The sequence below is a fragment of the Bacillus rossius genome, chromosome 1, assembly GCF_032445375.1.
Source record: "Bacillus rossius redtenbacheri isolate Brsri chromosome 1, Brsri_v3, whole genome shotgun sequence".
Taxonomy (NCBI): domain Eukaryota; kingdom Metazoa; phylum Arthropoda; class Insecta; order Phasmatodea; family Bacillidae; genus Bacillus; species Bacillus rossius.
This window is the reverse complement of record NC_086330.1, coordinates 40236735-40257154: the sequence shown is the minus strand read 5'-3', so window position 1 is coordinate 40257154 and position 20420 is coordinate 40236735. Positions and strand designations below refer to the sequence as shown.

The 20420-nt window shown below is 32.5% G+C and overlaps 1 protein-coding gene across 2 annotated transcripts in view; it reads left to right on the top strand.

The window, feature by feature from the left end:
- The first annotated feature begins 10110 nt into the window (after positions 1–10110).
- LOC134535038 (uncharacterized) overlaps positions 10111–20420 on the top strand; it is a 373285-nt gene continuing 362975 nt past the window's right edge. For both annotated transcript variants that reach the window (XM_063373884.1, XM_063373875.1), the window contains exon 1: positions 10111–10468. In XM_063373884.1, the coding sequence (XP_063229954.1) occupies positions 10399–10468 (70 nt within the window). In that variant the 5' untranslated portion in view covers positions 10111–10398. The remainder of the gene's footprint in view (positions 10469–20420) is intronic.

The window sequence follows — 20420 nt, the reverse complement described above, 5'->3', positions numbered from 1 at the left end:
GATGTACAGGGACTGAAGACGCGTAATGGCTGCGCGCGCACCACTGAGTGTATATATATTCACGTCACGTGTCCATGTCGATGATTTACATGAATTTACTTCATATCCAAACCTTCCTATACAAGTTTTCATTTCAAAAAACACTGAAATATGACGATGAAGTTACCAATAAAACTTTCCAAAACGTGTTTTGTAATGCAAATATTTGATAATTTGTAGAGGTTATAAAACCTCCTAGCCCTTTGCAAAGTCTGAATCTTAAAGTAACAGGCGTTTTATATATTTTGTGACTTGTAAATTTAAATATTTACTTGGTCAACCATCACATACGTCTTCAAATTTGACAGCTCAAACAAAATCTAGTTCTTGATTAAGTATGAATGGTCAAGAAATGCACTGTTTAAATCAGGTGATTTGGAACGATCTATAGGAAATTCGTAAGCTGATACTGGATGCCACGTGCGGGTGATAAGAACCTGTAAAAATCCTTACTAAATGTATGGCGCGAAACATTAGGATGGCTGAATAATAACTTACAATCAAAGTGAGGGGAGGTTATTTATAGACTAGTCCAAAAGTAGTCTCAAAAGTGTATTTTACATAATGGAAATTTTTGGGTTCATTATCCATTGTGCATTCAGTGTACCTCAAGGAAACATATGAAAATCTCACAGTTCTGATAAAATGCGTTAACTATGAAAAACATTCTTGGACAATTTTCAGTGATTTAAAAGATGTTGGTATGCTACTTGGTCTACAATCTGGCTACCCAAAAAAAAAACCGTTTTATTTGTGAATGGGACAGTAGAGCCAAAGAAAAACACTGGAAGCAGACAGACTGGCCCAAAAGAAAAACCCTACAACTGGGTTCACAGAACATAATAAATGTACATGTTCAACAAAGCAATGTACTATTACCTCCTCTTCACATTAAACTCGGATTAATGAAGCAGTTCACTAAACCACTTCCAAAGAAGGTATTTGATAAAAAATTTCAAAAAATATCTTATTCGAAACTGAAAGAATGGATCTTTGTGGGACCGCAGATCAGAAAATTAATAAAAGACAGTATGTTAAAAAAAACAATGAATCCTGTAGAAAAACAAATCTGAGATTCTTTTAAAGAAGTTGTGGCCAACGTTTTAGGTTAAAAAAACATCCATAGTACAAAAGAATGGTTGAAGAAATGTTAGAGGATCTCATGAAATTAGGATGTAACATGAGTGTGAAACTTCACTTATTACATTCACATAATTATTTTTTTCTTGCGAATTTCAGTGATGTCAGTAAAGAACAAGAAGAACATTTTCGCCAGGACATAAAGGACATGGAAAAGAGATACCAGGGAAGGTGGGATTTAAAGATGATAGTGGACTACTGCTTCATGATTAAAAGTGATGGGACTGTTGAAGGAAGGCAATCGAAGAAGAGAAGTTTTAACCCACGGAACACATATCTTGAAGTGAAATCAGAGAAGACGATGAATTAAATTGTAGGATACTGTTAGGTGTTCGTAACAGTAATCGAATTTTAAAGTGAGTTTTATATGTTATACTATAGTCCACTGTAATGCAGCTGCGTTGCAATTTCATATTGGGTTATAATACACACGATTTTTAAATAAAACTCAAATAAATTGTTCACTGTACAAAAATTTAATTTACTTAAGGGTTTTTATTTACCTCTGGTCTAAACAAGCACATCAAATTAAAGTAATTCGAGAGTGTCATCCTGAACGGAGGCAAGAAACACTACATCGGTCTCGAGAGTTAGTGAAAGATACTGAACAGAGAAGACAAGAGCAAAATGCTTTAAGAGTCATGGCCTCGCCTGCTGAATTTCAGGAAAGGCTAGACATAGAACCAGAGCTTCTTGCATTTGAGCGAGCCACTGAAGAGCCTGCCTGCTCAGATGTAGAAAAGGCGTGACGAACAAGCAGGTCGTCTAGCTGCTTTAAGAGCCACTACATTATTAAAACTCTTATCTACCAAGCTAAATATAAAATTCTATCTGCCCTTGCTAATCCGGGTACTGTAGCTATATAATAAACCTAAATGCTACATGAAAATTTGACACATTTTTTTTATAAGCTAGAATTATAGATATATTAAATATTTTGTAGACTTAACTTGTCAGACCAGTTGGTATTAAAGGGGTCTCCTGGGCACACACACGGTATATAGAACTTCAAGAGAAACCATGCAATTTGAAAACTTCTCAAAATATCCGAGTGGTGTCTGATTTCGAAAATCATTTCAGATTGCGCTGAGGGTGAATCGGTAGTTCTGTTTCCGTTTTTTAAAACTGTATTTTTAGGAGAACATAAAGGGCTCATGCGTTTACAGAATAATTTTTAGCACTCAAGGGCCGTGACAATATCATCATTTCTCTGCAATGTAAACTTATAATAACCGTTCAAATTTCATAGTTGACCTATGTACGGCGAGAAGACTGCGCGCCAGTTCAGAGCCTTGCGCTTGGAGGTGATACCACCCTAGGAGCACCCGATATGGTCGTACTAATCATTCCACCTCAATAACACAGATACACCCTTGACTAGGCGGGCCCCTTTAAGACACATCCTCACACATATGTTATTTTTTTCAAGACGGGTTGAAAATTGTCTAAATACTAATATAATGTAAATTTTTAATTGAAATAATTGAATGCCATACTAAAAGAAATTGCAAAAATAACCAAATTATTTCAAAATTTTTAAGGTTTTTTTTTCATTAAAGGTAATAACTAAATATTATTGATTTAGTGGGTTGAAATTTTTGGAACGTATGGTTTTAGATTTATTGTTAGAGTTTCATTTTCTAGTTGAAGCAATTCGCTTCAACCAACTATAACAACATTAGTTTTTTTTTTCTGACGAATTTATTAGAAAATTAATTTTTAATTATAAAATATTAAAAAAATCTTTACATTAAATGTTATGTTTAACAGTTTAGTAAAAATGTTAAATTGCGTTTGTTTGTGGAGTATTAATAGAAAATATAATTTTTGGGATATGTTGTATAGATAATTTTTTTTTAAAATTAAGAAATGTCATGTCATTAGAAGTAAAATTTTTTTGTTATTAATACATTTTGAGTTATTACATCTTATGTAACTGAGACATTAACTTTAAACCAATATGTGTGATTATGTTTTAACGTTTACACGCTAAAAATAATCTAACAATAAAATAACACATTTTAATTTAACTACAGCAAAAATTAAAAAAATTAATCATTGATTAAGTTTAGATTTTTGGGTAGGTTTCGAAGAATGTATACGTACTTCAGTCGTTACAATGGTATGAATTACAGACCAATTTTTCTTCCTTTTTTTATTCCAATAAGATCGTTAAATCAAAAGTTTAAATGCCTTATTTTTTATTGACTCGATAAATGCCGCAATTTTTCAGGAATTATTTCCAGTAGTATACACACAATTTTGACATGTACACCCTGCCGAGGTAGTTATTTGGCGAAATCGGACCAAGGAGTTAGAAACAGGAAAAGTTAATATGAACGTTTAAAATAATACTTTAACTTTTTTATTAAAAGTAGTAGGTACCAAAAAAACTTTTGTTTCAAATAATATTTTGGAAACACCAACGACTACGCAGCTCTAGTGAAGAAGTTACAGTATCAAAAAATGTTCAGAGTTTTTCTAAGCATTCTTAATATTACCTACAACTTTCTTGTTGAAATAATTTAATTACGAATATTTGTTACGGCAAGCGGTGGAAAAATAGAGGGGTTTAAAACAATACTTTAACTCTTTTAGTAGTAACAGTAGAAAATTATTTAAAGATTTTGGTATATATTCTAAATATAACTAAAATCGTTCTTCTGAAACATTGCATTGATAAATACATTCCTTATCACAAGGAAAGATAAGATTTGTTACGTGCTTAGCTTATGAGATTTTTCACTTGGTGGTTGGGGCACTTCACAGAACCTACGTGAATTTGCCGGTTCAATGTCACATTCATAGACATTCCATTATTATCGAAAATATTCTAGAAACTCTTCAATTGAATAGGTAACGTCTGAAATTTTTTTGACTGCACGGAATATGCAAAAATTCTTGAGAGCTGTTTCTTTAATATTTGAGAAGAGTAAGTAAGATTTCTACTTAAAGTTTAAGAGAAAGTTTCAAATATTTTTAGAATATTCCGAAAATTTACAGTACATTCCAAAATAATCCTGAACTTTTAAATCTATTTAAGCCCGTAGGCTGTGATAAATTAATGACTTCATAAAGAACTAAAATTGTGTTCATTAAGTTTTTCTGTACTATTCTATATCTGTAAGTATGGTAGTTAGGATTTCAATTAAATTGCCAATGCGTTAGCGTTTTGTAAAATTATATAGGTATAACTAAAAGACTCTATTCCTTTCAAAGATATATGGATGTTTAAAATAATAAGTTCAACTCAAATAAAAAAAATAAATCGCGAAAAGATTGTATGATATTCTACGTAAAATCGAATTTTAAACTTTTTCGTTTAATGGTTTTTGGTGTAATGGGTACTTTTCAAGTTATTTCTGAGACAAGTCACTAAGCGTCTGAGTAAAGTACCTAATGGTTTTTGCAAAAAAAAAATAAAAATTCTAAATTTTTTAAATTCTGAACACATTTAAAAGTGACCAAATATTAGGTATATTTCAAATAAGTGAACTAGAATTTACAAAAGTCTTATATTATTACAGAATAACAAATAAAATTTTGAAACTTTTTTGGTTACACAATATGATATGATATGATGTTATTTTGAAAGCTATTGAATGATTTGCCATTTTGAGCCTAAGTAAAATGCAAGTGTTTACAAACAATAATTTGTCAAATTTACAAATACATATTAATCTCATAGCACATATCTTAGAAATGAAATTTAATAGAAAAATATTAGACAATACAAAAGTCTATAAGACAGACAACTTTAAAACCTTTTTGACGTATGCAATTACTGGTTTACTCTGCATATCATTACATGTATCACACATCATGTCATGATATATATGACACTGTATGGCAAACAGTGTAAGCCAGAATTGCCAAAAAAAAAAGTTTTAAATCGATCTTCCATATTACAAAAATAATTCAGAGACATTAAATCACATAAACACGTGCAAACTCAGAGAGGAAGGTGATCTCCCTAGCTGATTGTTTCTTGGAAATATATACTTAAAAATAGATTGTTTTCGGTTGCTCACTTGTATATTAAGTACGAACTAATTTCATCACCAAGGAAATGCGTAAGACTGCATTGTTTCGTACAATTACGCAGTATTTTGGAAACATTGATGGAATAACAATGGAATATTTTTTATGAATATACTCTCCACCCTTATGCTGAGTCTCTTCAGCTGTATTCTACCCCTTTCTCAACTTTTACAATCTCGCCCTCAGGTTGCTGCTGCGGGAAAAATGTCGCTTGACAACTAAACCCTATCAGAATTTACACATGCATTGCATATATCAATCTAAAAACCACGGAATAAAAATAAATCAACATTGTACATAGTAAGTATAATAACCAAAACAGGAAATATACTTTAACAAATCCAAAGTATTTTTACTTGAGATTCCCGGTTATTCATTAGTATATTTTTGGCTTAGTGAGGCGGGATGATAAATGCTACGCTCACTGGTTTTCTAGTGATGTATAGCCCCTAAGCGCAATTCTGTTGACTGGCGCGCAGCATTCTCGTCGTGCAAAGGGCAATATCGAGATTCAAGCTGTAACCATAACATAATGAATGGCAGGAAGAAATTAAGATAAAGCTGCAATGCGACTTCCTTAACTGCTTTCAAGAATATCTACTGGATGTTTCACAAGTCTAAAATTATAATGAAAAACGCGTTTAAAGAATTTTTACTCTTCTAAAATGAAAAACGGATACAGAACTAGGATTTTTACATCCTTTTGCTATAACTATAATTTGGAACTTTGGCATGTAAACAAATAAATCAGATTTCCCCAACTTTCTATACCTCGTTGCAACCAAATATTTACTAAGAGACTCTACTTTGTAAGAGTCGCGAGAAAATAACTTATTGTTTCACATGGGCGACTACAACTGTCACGATAATCTCACCAGTACACAAGTGCTGACTTTAACAAGTAGCCAAAGCTAAGTCTTTTGCCATGTTGATCCAAAAAGCTTTATTGCAAGTGGTATCAAATATATTTTAAATTGTAAGATGGCGAGGTCAAGTACCCCCTTAAGCTAACGCAACGAACTCATTCTTAACGAAGTAGTAGGTGTAGTTTAGTTACATTTAATTGCTTGTTATTTCTTTTCGTTCACTTTAAGGCATGCAGTTTCATGATATCTATGGACACTATCCTTTTTGGATTCTAAGCCAGGAATTAAATCCAGTTACATTAAGGAAGGAGAGGTAGGGAGGCACTGGTGGCCATTTTTAAATTGATAGATTTGCATGGTTTGTAATGTGTAGCTGGTAGTTTTGCCCCTGTTTTGCGCTAAAAAATTATTTTGCCAAGAAATTAAACCAGTGTGTTTAAAAGAGATTGATGATCGATATCGGTCACACGTAATGGTAGTCAGTTAAGCAGTCTATGGCTGTACAAATGGGCTAAAAAATGATGGTTTGGTAAGTTTTTTTTTCACATTTAAGTATATATTGCAGCATTTTTTATGTGAAACATCTAAGCTCTCGGTATTCGGCATTTGCAAGGATAAAACTTGTGCACGCGACGGAAGTCAAGCAACGGAAATGTGTAACAACCGCGGTGCTGCCAAAGTTCACAAATAAAAAAAATCATTGTATGAACTGTTTAATGAATTATAACAAGATGGGCAGTATAATTCCTTGTCGAAAATCAGGTTCATAATCCGGGGTTTAGTATTTTATTAAAGTCTTTATCGCCTTTGACGGAGCCGTTTCATTGAATGTTTACCATTTCGCTCGGCAAACCGAATGATTCGATAGCCAACGTAGCTGATACGGCAGCAAATTATAGGGGCGGGTGCGGAAACTACGTGTGATTTGCGTCCAGGAAAGTAGTTGAAAACAAAAATTGCGTACATTCATTACGCTCAGCATTATTTTAAGTATTATGTGTTAATTTTCGTGTCCGAGGACCGAGTTTCGTATTATGAGTTTATTTGCTAAATTAAAACATATAAATGTTACCGAGGTTAGATTTTACACATTCCTGGCGAGTACTGAAACGCTGGCTTAATTTTTTTTTTAAATCATATGTGTTAGTACTTTAAGTATTGTGTTTGAGTAACTTTTAGAGAAGAATATTATTATCTTTTAGATTTTATAACTTATAAAATATTCGTAGTATTTTAAATGTAGCTAACAAAACAAAAAAAATAATTTAACAACATCCATTATATGTCTTATAAATCTATGTGGACAAGAGCCAGAATAAACATTCAGACTTTGACAGTAAAACATGGAAAAAAAAATTAAATTGATAATACACAATCAGTGGTTGTTTCGTCAATATGGCACCCTTTTTAGCCTACCGAAATCCGAATATTCGTTGCAGCACCTGTCGAAATCTTAACATCATAACTGGAACAAACTATCGTTAATAAGTTTCAAAGTTAACAACTGTTTAAAAGTTAAGTAACGTTTTAAACAGATACATAATATTTTTTTAATGTGTTAAGATAGCTTTTAAGTAATTCTGTATGTCCATAAACATCGATGGCTTAACACTATATTTTGCCTTCCCAAACATGGCGGCTAAGCTTCGTCTCCAGGCTGGGCAGTTCTTTCCCTTCTTACCTCCCTGGTTACGTTGAATTACTTGTTATTTTCTTTAGTTCGCTTTAAGGGATGTAAAGTTGGTTTCAAAGCCAGAAAGTAAAGTAAGGCGTCTGATTTTGAAGTTTACATGTGTATTTATCATATATATATCAAATCATAAACTCATATGCTTTTGTTCATACACGTACTTAAAAATTTCATTAGCTTTACCTGCCTACTATAAAATTTTAAGAAGAGCAACATCTCGCAATGGTTCGAAAGTTATCGTCCGACAAAGTCTGACGTACATACAGACATACCTACAGCAAATATTCCCACCCACAAACGCTAATCGCCCAAGTTGTTACGGAGACCTCCATTAACTCAGTCGATGTTTTAATATCATACTGACAATTTCATAAGAATTTCATCAGACACAAAATTGAAATTACTAATGTATTTAACTTTTTGGGAAGCTATACCAATACGAGTTTAGATAATTTTCTCTCCAAATGTTAAGACTTGTTTGGTTTTTGTGTTTTATTTTGCTAGAATAATATGGGCCGTTAAACTGTTAAATGTTTATTCTATTTTGTTGATAATTAAATATTTTATTTTCATTTATATTTACTAACGCTTATCCGATTATAAGTTAGCATATGATTTGTACTTAAATACTTTTTTTGCTTTAGATATCTACCATCAACAAATGATGAATTATTGACTTACAAAATATATACTACAGCAAACAAGATTTTAATAAAATAAACTAAAGTGTGGGAAGAACCATTTTTCATATTGTAATATACGTTTGGTGTTAAAATTAATATGATTTAAACAAGAGTAATGCAGATTAATTGACATATCTATGTAATATAAATTGTTTGTCTGTAAAAACGGTTTACGGACGATAGTTTAACGTGACAACGTCATAAAAAAATATTGATGAAATTATTGCATACTTTTATGAATAAAATTGAATCATTTTTATTGAATTATCACTATTTTGTATGGATACAAAGAAGGAGTGAAATGAAATTTACAATTTAATTGATAAATTTACTTTTATTTACACTCATTAATTCAAATATCTTTATTTCTTTAACGAACCGATTATTTTAACTATAACTTTTATACATGTTTGCTATTTAACTTTTTACAATCTGTGTTATTCTGTTAAAGATAGGACGATGATAGGAAAAGTAGGAAACGAATGGGACTGTTTCAAGTTTAATGTGCCTCGAAAAAGTCAAATCGATGGTTGTTCCAATCGAGTGGAAGAGAGATAGATGCGGCGCAAGCGTACAATGAGCGTAACGGGACAATGTACGTAACGGGACAATGAGTAATTTTTTTTCGTGCGTGCAGCCGGCGTTCATCGATTTATTAGACGTTGTCGTAGGTCAACTTTTTAATATATTTTCTTAGTAGAGATAACATTTATTTATTTTGGTTGGCATTAAGGAAAAAATATTTTAATGAAGATTAATATATTTTGGTTTCTTTTATAAATATATATGAGTAATAAACATGCAGTATAAACTATAAATTATACATAGCTTCAGGCCTCCTTAGTTCGAAAATGAAACAAGTGACCTAAGTGTTTAATGAAATAAAAAATATGTAGGCTACTGCTGTTGATTTGTATTGCCTTATGCAAATCCTTTTACGCAAACGCTGTTCTCATATAAAAAATACTTTCAAGCGAGACAACATCAGATGATTGTATTCATAATGCTAACAAAAAAAATTATTTTATTGGTATCTTATTTACTTTTGATTTGATATTTAATACGTTATTTATATAAGCACATAATTTTAAGAAATAATAATGTAATCATAAACTAAAAAATGGCTATTCCATTTTGTTTGGATAACAGTCGTATTTAAAAAATAATTTTGTACAGTAAAATTTGGTTTTAAAGTAAGTTTTAGTAACTGGCAGTATATATATATATATATATATATATATATATATATAAAGTATATAAAATTCATAAATTTGCTAAACAGGAAAAAGAACAATATACCTATAAAAAACTATTACTCTTGGATTTGTAATAATGATAGTTCGAAAGTTCATCTTTCGGAAATTACTATTGTGTTTTTCTCTTGAGATACGTGTTTTAATATCGGCCTTGGAAGCTACGTCGCGTAAAATATTATGGAAGTGCGTGCGGACATAAAACTTAACGCTCACCAGCGGTGTGGAGGAAAAAAAATGAAATAAAATAAAATAACCATGTCCCGTCGCGCCTCATGTAATGTTTAGTAAGCAAGTGCGGCGCTAGTTCTCCGGCCGGCCGCCAGGGGCGCTGGCGCGTGCGCGCCCGCCCCCCTCCACCCCCTCCGCAACCACGCGAAGGAGGGGGGAGCGACGCCACAGTGCGTGTCCGACCGTTGGCGCGACCGGATCTCTCGGCGGAGGGAGGCTGCCGCGTCGCCCGCCCGCTCGCCAGCGCACGCTCCGTTCCGTTACTTCACTCGCGCGCAGGGGTTGGCATGAGGCGCTCGTGCGGGTAAGCCTGGCCTCCTTGTCGCGTGTCGTGCAGTGCGCGATACTCTCGTTCATGTGTGGCGGCGCCGGCGCGGGTCGCTCCTGAAACTCTGCTACAGTTCGTCAACTTATCATTTTTTTTCCCCTTCTCATATTTTTTTTTTTTTTCCAAAATGCGCAAACATGTGGATGCGCTCTGTTTCTTCACGTTTGCCGCGGTCATCGCAACCTTTCCCCTTAGAGGTAAGTTTAATACTTTTTTCACTTTTACTGCCAACGTCTTTTTTATGCCTACTGTCACTCTAATATAAATATATAATATTAACAATATTACTTGCCTGTTGCTAGATATGAAATTATAAGTATAGAAGCTGATTTATTTACCGATAAAAATATTTTCATTTAATATTCTGGATTATTATTAAAAATCAATGTTTAATTATAGGTAATTTATCGGAATTTTCACTTCCCCCCTCTCCTATAGAAAAGAAAATCAACATTTAAATTTATTTTCGCTAAATAAATGATTATTATAATACATAATAAAAATGATTTATTTTGTGAAAGACCTTAAGATTTTTGGCATATAAACTAATTATTAAATACGCCATTATCAGATTCCAAGTTAATTTCTCATAACAAAACTTTATTTTTACCATGTGTAAAATAAATTGCTATAAATAGTAGCATGTTTATTGATTTATCTGTAGTGCATTTAGACATTAGAACTAACATATTATTATATGCGTTTGTAAAACACTGATGGCCTGATTAAAGCATATAATCCTCGCATTAAGCTTTATAATGGTTGTATTTAGATTGTTTAACTCTTTAAAAATATATAAATATTTTTTTTTGAAATCAGACTTTCATTAAACAAATTGCAGGTATTTATGACATTAATTTCACAAGCGAAAATTTATTTAAGTCCTTAAACAATATATGTATCTACTAATTTTTATGTTCAATGTTGTATTTACTAAAGTTTTGATTAGTGTAATGCAGCTGAAACTCTACCTTAGAACAGTTCAAATAGCGTTTTTTTGTTTAAAAAAATGGTTAAATTCTTAATGAAATAAATTAGTACTGCTTCCAAAATCAAAACACTTAAAATGTTTAGAACACAAAATATGTTAGACTTTGACACTTTTCCAAAAAAATTTCAACGATAAATATGATTAACAGAAATGCATTATTGAGTTTAATTTGTTTTATATAAAAACATGTTTACAAGATGAGTACATTAAATCTTCAGTTTAAAACAATTGCCCATTACAAATTTTACTGACACAATAATAAAGTTTAAATAACTAAATGTCATGGTGGAAGACCCATATATTGATTTATTTACGTTTTTAATTTATTTTCTAAACCATTTAAAGATTTTAATTTTTTCAAATTAGTGACATTACTTACAGTCAACATTGATCATAACATAAAGAGTGGAAACATTTTTTCTTAAAAAAAAACTGCTGATTTAAAAATATTATTTTGATAATGTTTGGCTCATAAAAAATAATCTAACACACTCGATAATTAACCCGGTTAGAGTGTAGACTAGACTTTGACTTTAATTGTTTTCTGGGGTTATATTGGTAGTTTAAAAATCTTGTTAGGTTTGGAGAGAGGTCTCAAAAATATTTTTTACACTAGATCGTTGAAGTAACACGCTCATGTAGGCAGGGTCATGGGTTCTGTCTTCATTCCAGCATCACAAATATCAGTTGGTTCTAAAAGGTTCAAGCACATTTTAATTTTGGGACTTTCAGTCAACTAAGCCATCTGTGTAACACCGTGCGTTGTAAAACATTGTAAAACACACCCACCCACGTTAACTAATTGCATATAAAACATTAGACCATCTAAGTGAGAATTGACATATATAAAAATTTTCACTTGTGATTTCTTCATTACGTTTAAAAAGTTTTGATTAGACCTACTGGATCAAACTTAAGACTGTCTCACCAAAGTTTCATTAAAATTATTTTTTAGTTAAATACCTGTGTTAATATCTTTATTTAGTTTATTTTGATGTTAGATTGTGGTTTTAAATTGAATTAAAGTGAAGGTACATTATATTTAATACAGTTTCTATTAATTTTAATCATCATACTTTACAAATATTACTTATTTTATTAAAAAGAAATACATTCATGCGTGAGTATAAAACATTATAGTCAGAAAAAATATTTTTTTTCTGGGAATACTTATTATGGTTGAATAAATAGCTAGTAAATCTTATACATTTATTAAAGCATTAACATTTTAATCCTTAATATATATTTATATATACTAATTCATTTCACAATAGTTTGATATTTGAAAGATTATATAAAATTTTGAAATTTTTTTAGTGTCAATAATTTTAGATCATTAGGAATATTTAAAAACTTTATACGTACAACATATGTGTTTAATAGGTACAAATTCCCTTGAATTAAGAGAAAAATATCGATAATCACCGTCATTTTAACAGGTTTGAGACCACGCATTCTGTCTTGAGAAGCCATCACATTTGATTTGTCTTGTTATGAGACAAATCAAAGCATTGTAAAAAAATTGTGTATATATTTATTATTGATTGAAGATTAAGTTATATTTTAGATACACCAAGATTTTCAGACTTATAAATGACATTGTGAAACACTGTTTAATGCTGTAAATACTTACTTTTATTGAACTTCTGAAGTAACATTTTTAAGAATACACAAACTGAACATTCCTCAAATCAACCAAAATTTATACTCGAATGAGGGTTTAACGTATGTTAACAATCTTAAGTACAAAAACGAAATTTCATGTTTTCTCCTTATTTAAAATAATTTTTAATAACATATTTTCTTGAACCACTGTATTTCGTGTAACTTCGGATAACAGACACGAACGTTGCCGATGCAATACGAAGGACTCATCTGAAATTGAAGTAAATAAATTATAAATTCTATGTATGATTAAATATAAATTCTATTTGCGCAAAAACTGGCACTTGAGGCTATCCAACATCAACTTAAATCAAATAATACGGACGGAAAAATTTTACAATTTTAACAGGAAAGGGAAATTTAATTCAAATTCGAACTCATTATACCATTGTCATATTTGAAGATAGAGGGTTGTGTATGATATATATATATATATATATATATATATATATATGTGCGATCGTTAATTGTTACAAAATTCAATTTAAAATTTCGAAAGATGTGCTTACAAGTTATCCAAGGATTTTTCGTCAATTCATGAATATAATTATTTAAAAATCAACTTTTAAATCATTTTGTGGTTATAAACAAACCTTTAAAAGTCTTCAAAAAATACTCTTCTTCTTACTTAGTGCGGTCTGACATTGTTTACAACGGAACAAATCTCAGAATTTGGAATCCGGCCTAGTTTCAATAAAGATCCGGGTGTCGGTTTCGTTTCCTTGGGGCACATTCCTAATTAAACAGTCAGTAATTTTAATACAACGTTTGAAAAACAAAACAAAACAAAACTTTAGAACTGTTGGAATAAATTCCTAAAAAATAAAAGACTGGAAAAGTATCATCGTGTTAACAAATAAACGAGTGTACTTATAAGAACGTGGTGCAAACTTTTTTTACCTTGAAGTGTGTTATTTTAAGAAAACATATTTTTTTACTTGTTATGATGATTATTTTGTTTTATTTGAAAATATGTTTACTAACAATTTTACACTTTGGATTACATTAAATTAATTTCCAATTTTGCTTTGACAGTGTAGTTCGATGTAAATCATATTCAACCTTATTTTTGAAGGTCCTTATTACTTCTCATGTAGAAATAAAATTAAATGCGTTCATTTTTTCATTATTTTTATTTTTTTACGATTACGGCGTAAAACTACATTTAATATTTACAAACGCACATGTTTAAAAAGTGGTGCCTGTTACTATTAGACTTGCGCGTCACACAAGAATTTGTAATGAGGACAAATTAGTTTAAGATTTAAGGGCTTGAACGCCTTCCATTGCAAATTAGCTTTCTTTCAGCAATCCACAATTGCTTTGACCTAGTTAAGATCTTTTAAGGTGGTTGCTCAAGAAAGTCACGTTTAAGATTAATGTTAATTTTTCTCTGTGCGCCCTGAAAAAATGAACAATTTTTTTTAACCACAAGCAAATTAACTTAAACATATATTTATGTTACGGAATAATAAATACACATATTCGTTAATACTCTGCTAATACATTCTGCATCAAACTCAAACGTAATCAAAGGTTTCGAAGAAAGTTCACAATTTTTTTTCTTTGCTGAAATAAAGAAAAATAGCAAGACGTTTCAAAGGCTACTTTAGTAGTGGCATAACCTTACACGTATATCAGCTTTAATAAAGGAAATATCTGTCTCACTTCTATTTAACTGCGATTCTGTAGGTCCGGTAAGATACAAAAGCATTACCGAGGTATGCATGTTCATTTATGCTATAAACGTGAGAAATTAATTTTTTTTCCATAAAATCAGAAGAACTTCTATTGATAATTATTAACATAATTTGTTTCATTATAGGGTATAACATTGCATGTGTGCCATGTGTAGCGGTTCAAGATAATGCTTATGGGGATTAATACACGTAAGCTACCCCCATGATCAGCCAGCTGGTTTTAATGGGGCTTAGAGTGTGTATGAGTAAGGGGCTGAGGGCGTGTGATAAATAAACAGAAATGCTATATGGCGGGAATAATAACTGTGTCTGTGAGACAGTCCAAAGTCCACTTCGTCTATAATTATCATACGTTTTGCATAATTAAATAAACTATTCCTGAAATTTATAACTGTAACAGTGAAATCAGTACAATCATATTATTTTGGGTCATGTAATGTAATAAAAGCGATAAACTGGCCACATAAAAATCAAAATTATACAAACAATGTTTGCGTTTACTAATGTACGTGCTAGAAGTTATACGTACTTAACGTAATAAGAAACGAACTTAATATTACATGAAAATAATCAAAATAAATAAAATAACAAATGGAGTAGAGTTATATTATCAATACGGTTGGTAAAGTATCGTTTCAAGCAAATTAAAAACTAATTAAATACTCAGTTTTCAATATAAAATTAATTAATTTATCAATAAATAAGAAAGTTTTATTATACTTTAACAATTTTAATGATATATTAAATGAAAAAATTATAAGTAGTATAATTTTGTCGGTTCTGGGACTCGAGTCTGGAAGAGAATTGTGGATGGGGTCAGTGACCGACCGCCCTGACGTCACGGCGACTATCTTAGATTACCTTAACCTTGACCTTGACCTTGACAGAATTGTATCTACCATCTTAAAATCGAGGGCTCACTAATGTTGTACTTTTCTTTACACACGCCATCTTGGATTTGTATGACGTAACAGTTGCACTTTTCGTTATGGCAGTGATCTTGGATGGATCGTTACCACAACGCCGGAATACCACAACGCCGAACGTACAATAACGCCGAATACCATAACGCCGAATGCCAAATTGACCGCAACGCCGACAGCTAGAAAACTGCTGTGTACCACAACGCCGAAATACAGTAATGCCGAAAAATGTACCACAGCCTAACCTAACCTAGGCTAACATAACCTAGCTTAACCTAACCTTAGCTTACCTTACCTTACCTTACCTAACATAACCTTTGTGGCAGTCCTGCAATGACATTTTTCGGCGTTAATGTATTTCGGCGTTGTGGTATTTCGGCGTTGTGGTACACAGCAGTTTTCTAGCTATCGGCGTTGTAGTCAATTTGGCATTAGGCGTTATGGTTTTCGGTGTTGTTGTACGTTCTGCGTTGTGGTTTTTCGGCAATGTGGTGCGTCCTCATCTTGGATTCTAGAACATAGGTATTTTCATTATGGCCACCATCTTGAATTCTAATTATATTCCGGCCATCTTGGATATGATTTCACAATTACCTTTTTTTGATTTTGACATCATATCTGCCATTTTGTTTTCGTCTGCTGTAGGGTACAATCTTGGATACTGACATATTTTTTCTACTGTTTACTCCTAGAGAGCGCCAGAATCGCTCTGACTCATCATATAAGGTTTACGTTCCATTACTTACGAATATGTTATGATTCTTATCGACATATTAAAATAATTTTTTATGCAAAATACTTTGGAAGCACTGTGATTCGAACCAACACAGCTCTGAACTCTATGTTGGAAAACATATGACTTTAACCGCTTAACCATCAAATTTTGATCATACTGAGAATTAAATAAGGTACAGAAAAATTAACACACATATTGGGACTTGTATTTTTTTTTAATTTGAAGGAATAATAGCATCGTCTGTTCGAGACAGAACCACCATCTTGTTTTCAGTACTCGCTACCAGGAGCTCTATTTTCAGGTAGTGCACACGGCATCTGCTAGAGAGTGCTGCCATAATCTTGTTTTCAATACTTTTACTAGGAATGCTAGTGTTACTTAGTATGCATATCGTCTGCTAGAGTTTGTTACTGCCATATTATTTAAATTTTTACCCTCTAGAGTGCAGGCATTATTTATAACCAGTGCGCCTGCCATCTAGACATGTGGTCGTCATATTAGAAAAATTTAATTATATATTTTAAAATTAGGAAAAAATTCCCAAAATCATAAAAAAAATCCTTTAACTTAGTTCGATCCTTGATCAAAGCAAAAAAGTAAAATTATCAAAAAAGACAGGTTAGAGGAATAAAAAACAAATAACAAATTAAAAAATAATATAATATTTCGACAAGTTAAAAAAATGTAAATAAGCATTTCTCGCTTTCTACATTCCTCTTAAAAGTAAAAGAGAGTATTTTTAAGTGTTTCCATGGAAGTTCCACATAGCAGTCGATAAACAAGGTACAGCCAGATGTTGAATAAACACCTCCAGTCAGTGGCCAGGCATGAAATCTACAGTTAGCAACATTCAATTTGTGGTCAGGCATGTCCAGTCGTAGGCTTGGCATGTCCAGTTGGTGGTAAGGCACATCCAGTCGTTGGCCAGACACATCCAGTTGTTAACTGGACACCTTTAATAGGTGGCCAGCCACATGCAGTTGGTAGCCAGGCGTATCCAGTAGGTGGTCAAACACATGCAATCCAAGAGGTATTTTTTTCTATACTCGGTGAGCATTTTAAACAGTACATGTTCAATGTCAAACTTATAGAACAAGAAACTCTGAACAACGGTACTTATCATGCCCTGACTACAATCTTTTTGATACACATTTTAAAAAATTAAGCACGTTCAAAAAAGGAAGCACATTTGGAAGCACATTTAAGAAAAGGTACCCCTTTTAGAAGGAAACTTAAAAATTGAGCACATTTAAAAGCACAATCAGCGAAAAGGAAGCACAATTGGAAGTACATACAGAAAAAAGGAAACACATTTGGAAGCACATTCGACGAAAAAAAGCTGTGTTACGAGAGCTCAGTCTTAATTAAAAATCAGATTTTGAGAATTAAAACAATTTTATGTTAAATCCAAAATATTTATTTTTTATTTTATACAAATGAAGGTAAAACAAGTCATTATTGCATGTAGCCAGCTTTCCTCAGTTCTTTGAGTATGAAGACTACTTCGTTGAGGTGCGAGTAGTTTCTTGCCCTAATCGAAGACATAATATAGTGTTAAACGATTGAACAATATGTTAGGATCTTCCCATGATGTGTAATCGATAACTTATACTGCTTATATCTTCCTGAAATGTTTGTTATTAATATTTTTATGATCACCATTATTCCAGTAATCATTGTAAGCTGGATCATAATAGTTTATTTTATCACATCGTTTCCGTCGTTTTGATTTCAAAGCTTCATCGCATTTTCTAACCGTGCCTGCTTTAGGTGCTTCATCACCGTCTTTGGTTTTGTCACAGGCTTCAAAGTCACTGTCGCCATCATCGTAGAAGTCAGCGTCTTCACCTGGATTACTGTAATAATTCGAATTCGATTATGTTGAAGCTTCTTCATCGTCTAACAGCTTCCTTTTGAAGTGTTTATCATTATTCCAAAGTATTGAGGATCTACTTCATGTGGGCTTGAATATATTATCACTTTCACTGTGATGATACTTCCATTTTTTTCAGTCTTCCTTAAACTGTCAGCATCATTCAATTTGACTTCTTTGTCAAGATCAGGAGAGCTATGAACATTATCAACGTTCAATGTAAGAAAAATTAATGTCGTCGTGCGGCACATTCTTCTTTTGAATAGTAGCTCCATCGTGTCCTGTATCTTGTAAGTGGACACGACTTTACAAGTTCTACCGTGTCTTTTTAAGTCTCTCTTCGCGTAAATGACATCCTACACCGAACACAATTTATCATTTTGCGTAGAGGGATTTTTAAACTTTTTTTGTTTTGTCTAGCATTATTTCTCAGGACAAAACACTTGCTGCAATTTTCTACAGCGGTGTCCTTTTGATACGGCTGCAAGCAACAAACCAGAATCCATGTAAGGTAACGCTCCTGGTAGCGAGTACTGAAAACAAGATGGTGGTTCTGTCTAGAACCAGCGATGCTAATATTCCTTCAAATTAAAAAATATACATATAAAAGTCCCAATATGTTATTTACTTTTTATATACCTTAATTCTCAGTCTAGTGTATGTCTTGATGGTCGAGCGGTTAAAGGTGTATGTTTTTCATCCCAGAGGTCAGAGCTGTGTTAAATCGAATTAAGGTGCTTCAAATTTTGCATAAAAATTAAATTTAATATGTCAATAAGGACCATAACAGCCCTTGCAGGTGATGGAACATCAACCTTATGTGATATCACAGAGCGATGCTGACGCTCTCTAGGAGTAATCATCAGAAACAATTATATCGGTATCCAAGATGGCGGCCTCAGCAGAAAAAAAATAATATGGTGGCTGTGATATAATTCAAGATGGCGGCCTCTAGCAGACGAAAACAAAATGGTGAATATGATGTCAGAAAAGAAAAATGTGGCTGTGACATCAGATACAAGATGGTGGACATGTTATTAGAATCCATGATCAGGGCCGTAACGAAAAGTGCAACGCTGACGTCATACACATCCTAGGAGGCGTGTGTAAAGAAAAGTGCAACATTAGTGAGCTGGCGCTCGATTATAATATGGCAGATCCAATAACGGTGAGGTCAAGGTCAAGGTTCAAGGTCAAGGTTCCAGGTCAAGGTCAAAGTTCAAGGTCAATGTCCAAGTTCAATTTCAAGGTGTAAGTCCAAGGTCAATGCCACCCAAGATTGTCACTGTGATGTCAGGGCGTTCAAACAATGACCCCATCTTTAGACCACTTCCAGACTTCATTCCCAAAACCAACCAAACTGTTAAACTGTTATAATTTATAATGCAAATATATTATACATATGGAAACAAACTCACCTATATAAATATACACTTGAAAAAACCTATACATACAAACCATTTCATCAATTGCAAACAGAGTAATTTTTGCGAATCATTATTTTAATTTTTACATTTTTCTTTATTACGATAATGAAAACAGAATACATTCTGGGCATTACTCTGTATATTAAATGTAAAAACCTGCGATATCTCACTCCGAGAAAACTTTCGCGGGGGAATTTTAGAAGGTGATGGCTGTAATCGCTAAGACGTCACATTCGTATACACTCTTAGAAATAACATAAAGCTTATGGGATTTTCAAAGAAGAATTCAATTTAAATAAACGATGAGTTCTTCGTAATTTCATATAGCCGAACTTTCGTAGAAACTAGGCCGTATTTTGATTTCAGAGTTCTGTTTTTAAGGTAAACAAACACTAACAAGAAACAAGAGTATGTTTGCAGGAGTCATAAAAAGTTTTCGAATGTGTTGATAGTATACCCAAAATTATTTTCATGGATTCATGTTTGAAGTCCATAAATCTCATACCCGTAAATTTACGAAGATAATCGTAAATTTACGAACAACCCTGGATAGTCGTAAATTTAATGTGAAAATTTGCAACAGTTTAGTGAGAGGGTCGTGAGAGGGTCTCAGCGTCCTGTATATGACCCAGTTTACCGGTATCACCCATATTCCAACTGTCACTGCAAAGCGACACATTTGATTTGTTAACAAACACTGCTAACAGAACAACTGTGGCAGAAGTATAGCTTTGCAGACCATTGTACATAATACTACTTCAGAAAACTGTCAAATTTAATACATGTTACGTGACACAGACTCAAGCTTCTATAATCTCTGAGGTGTCTCTCACC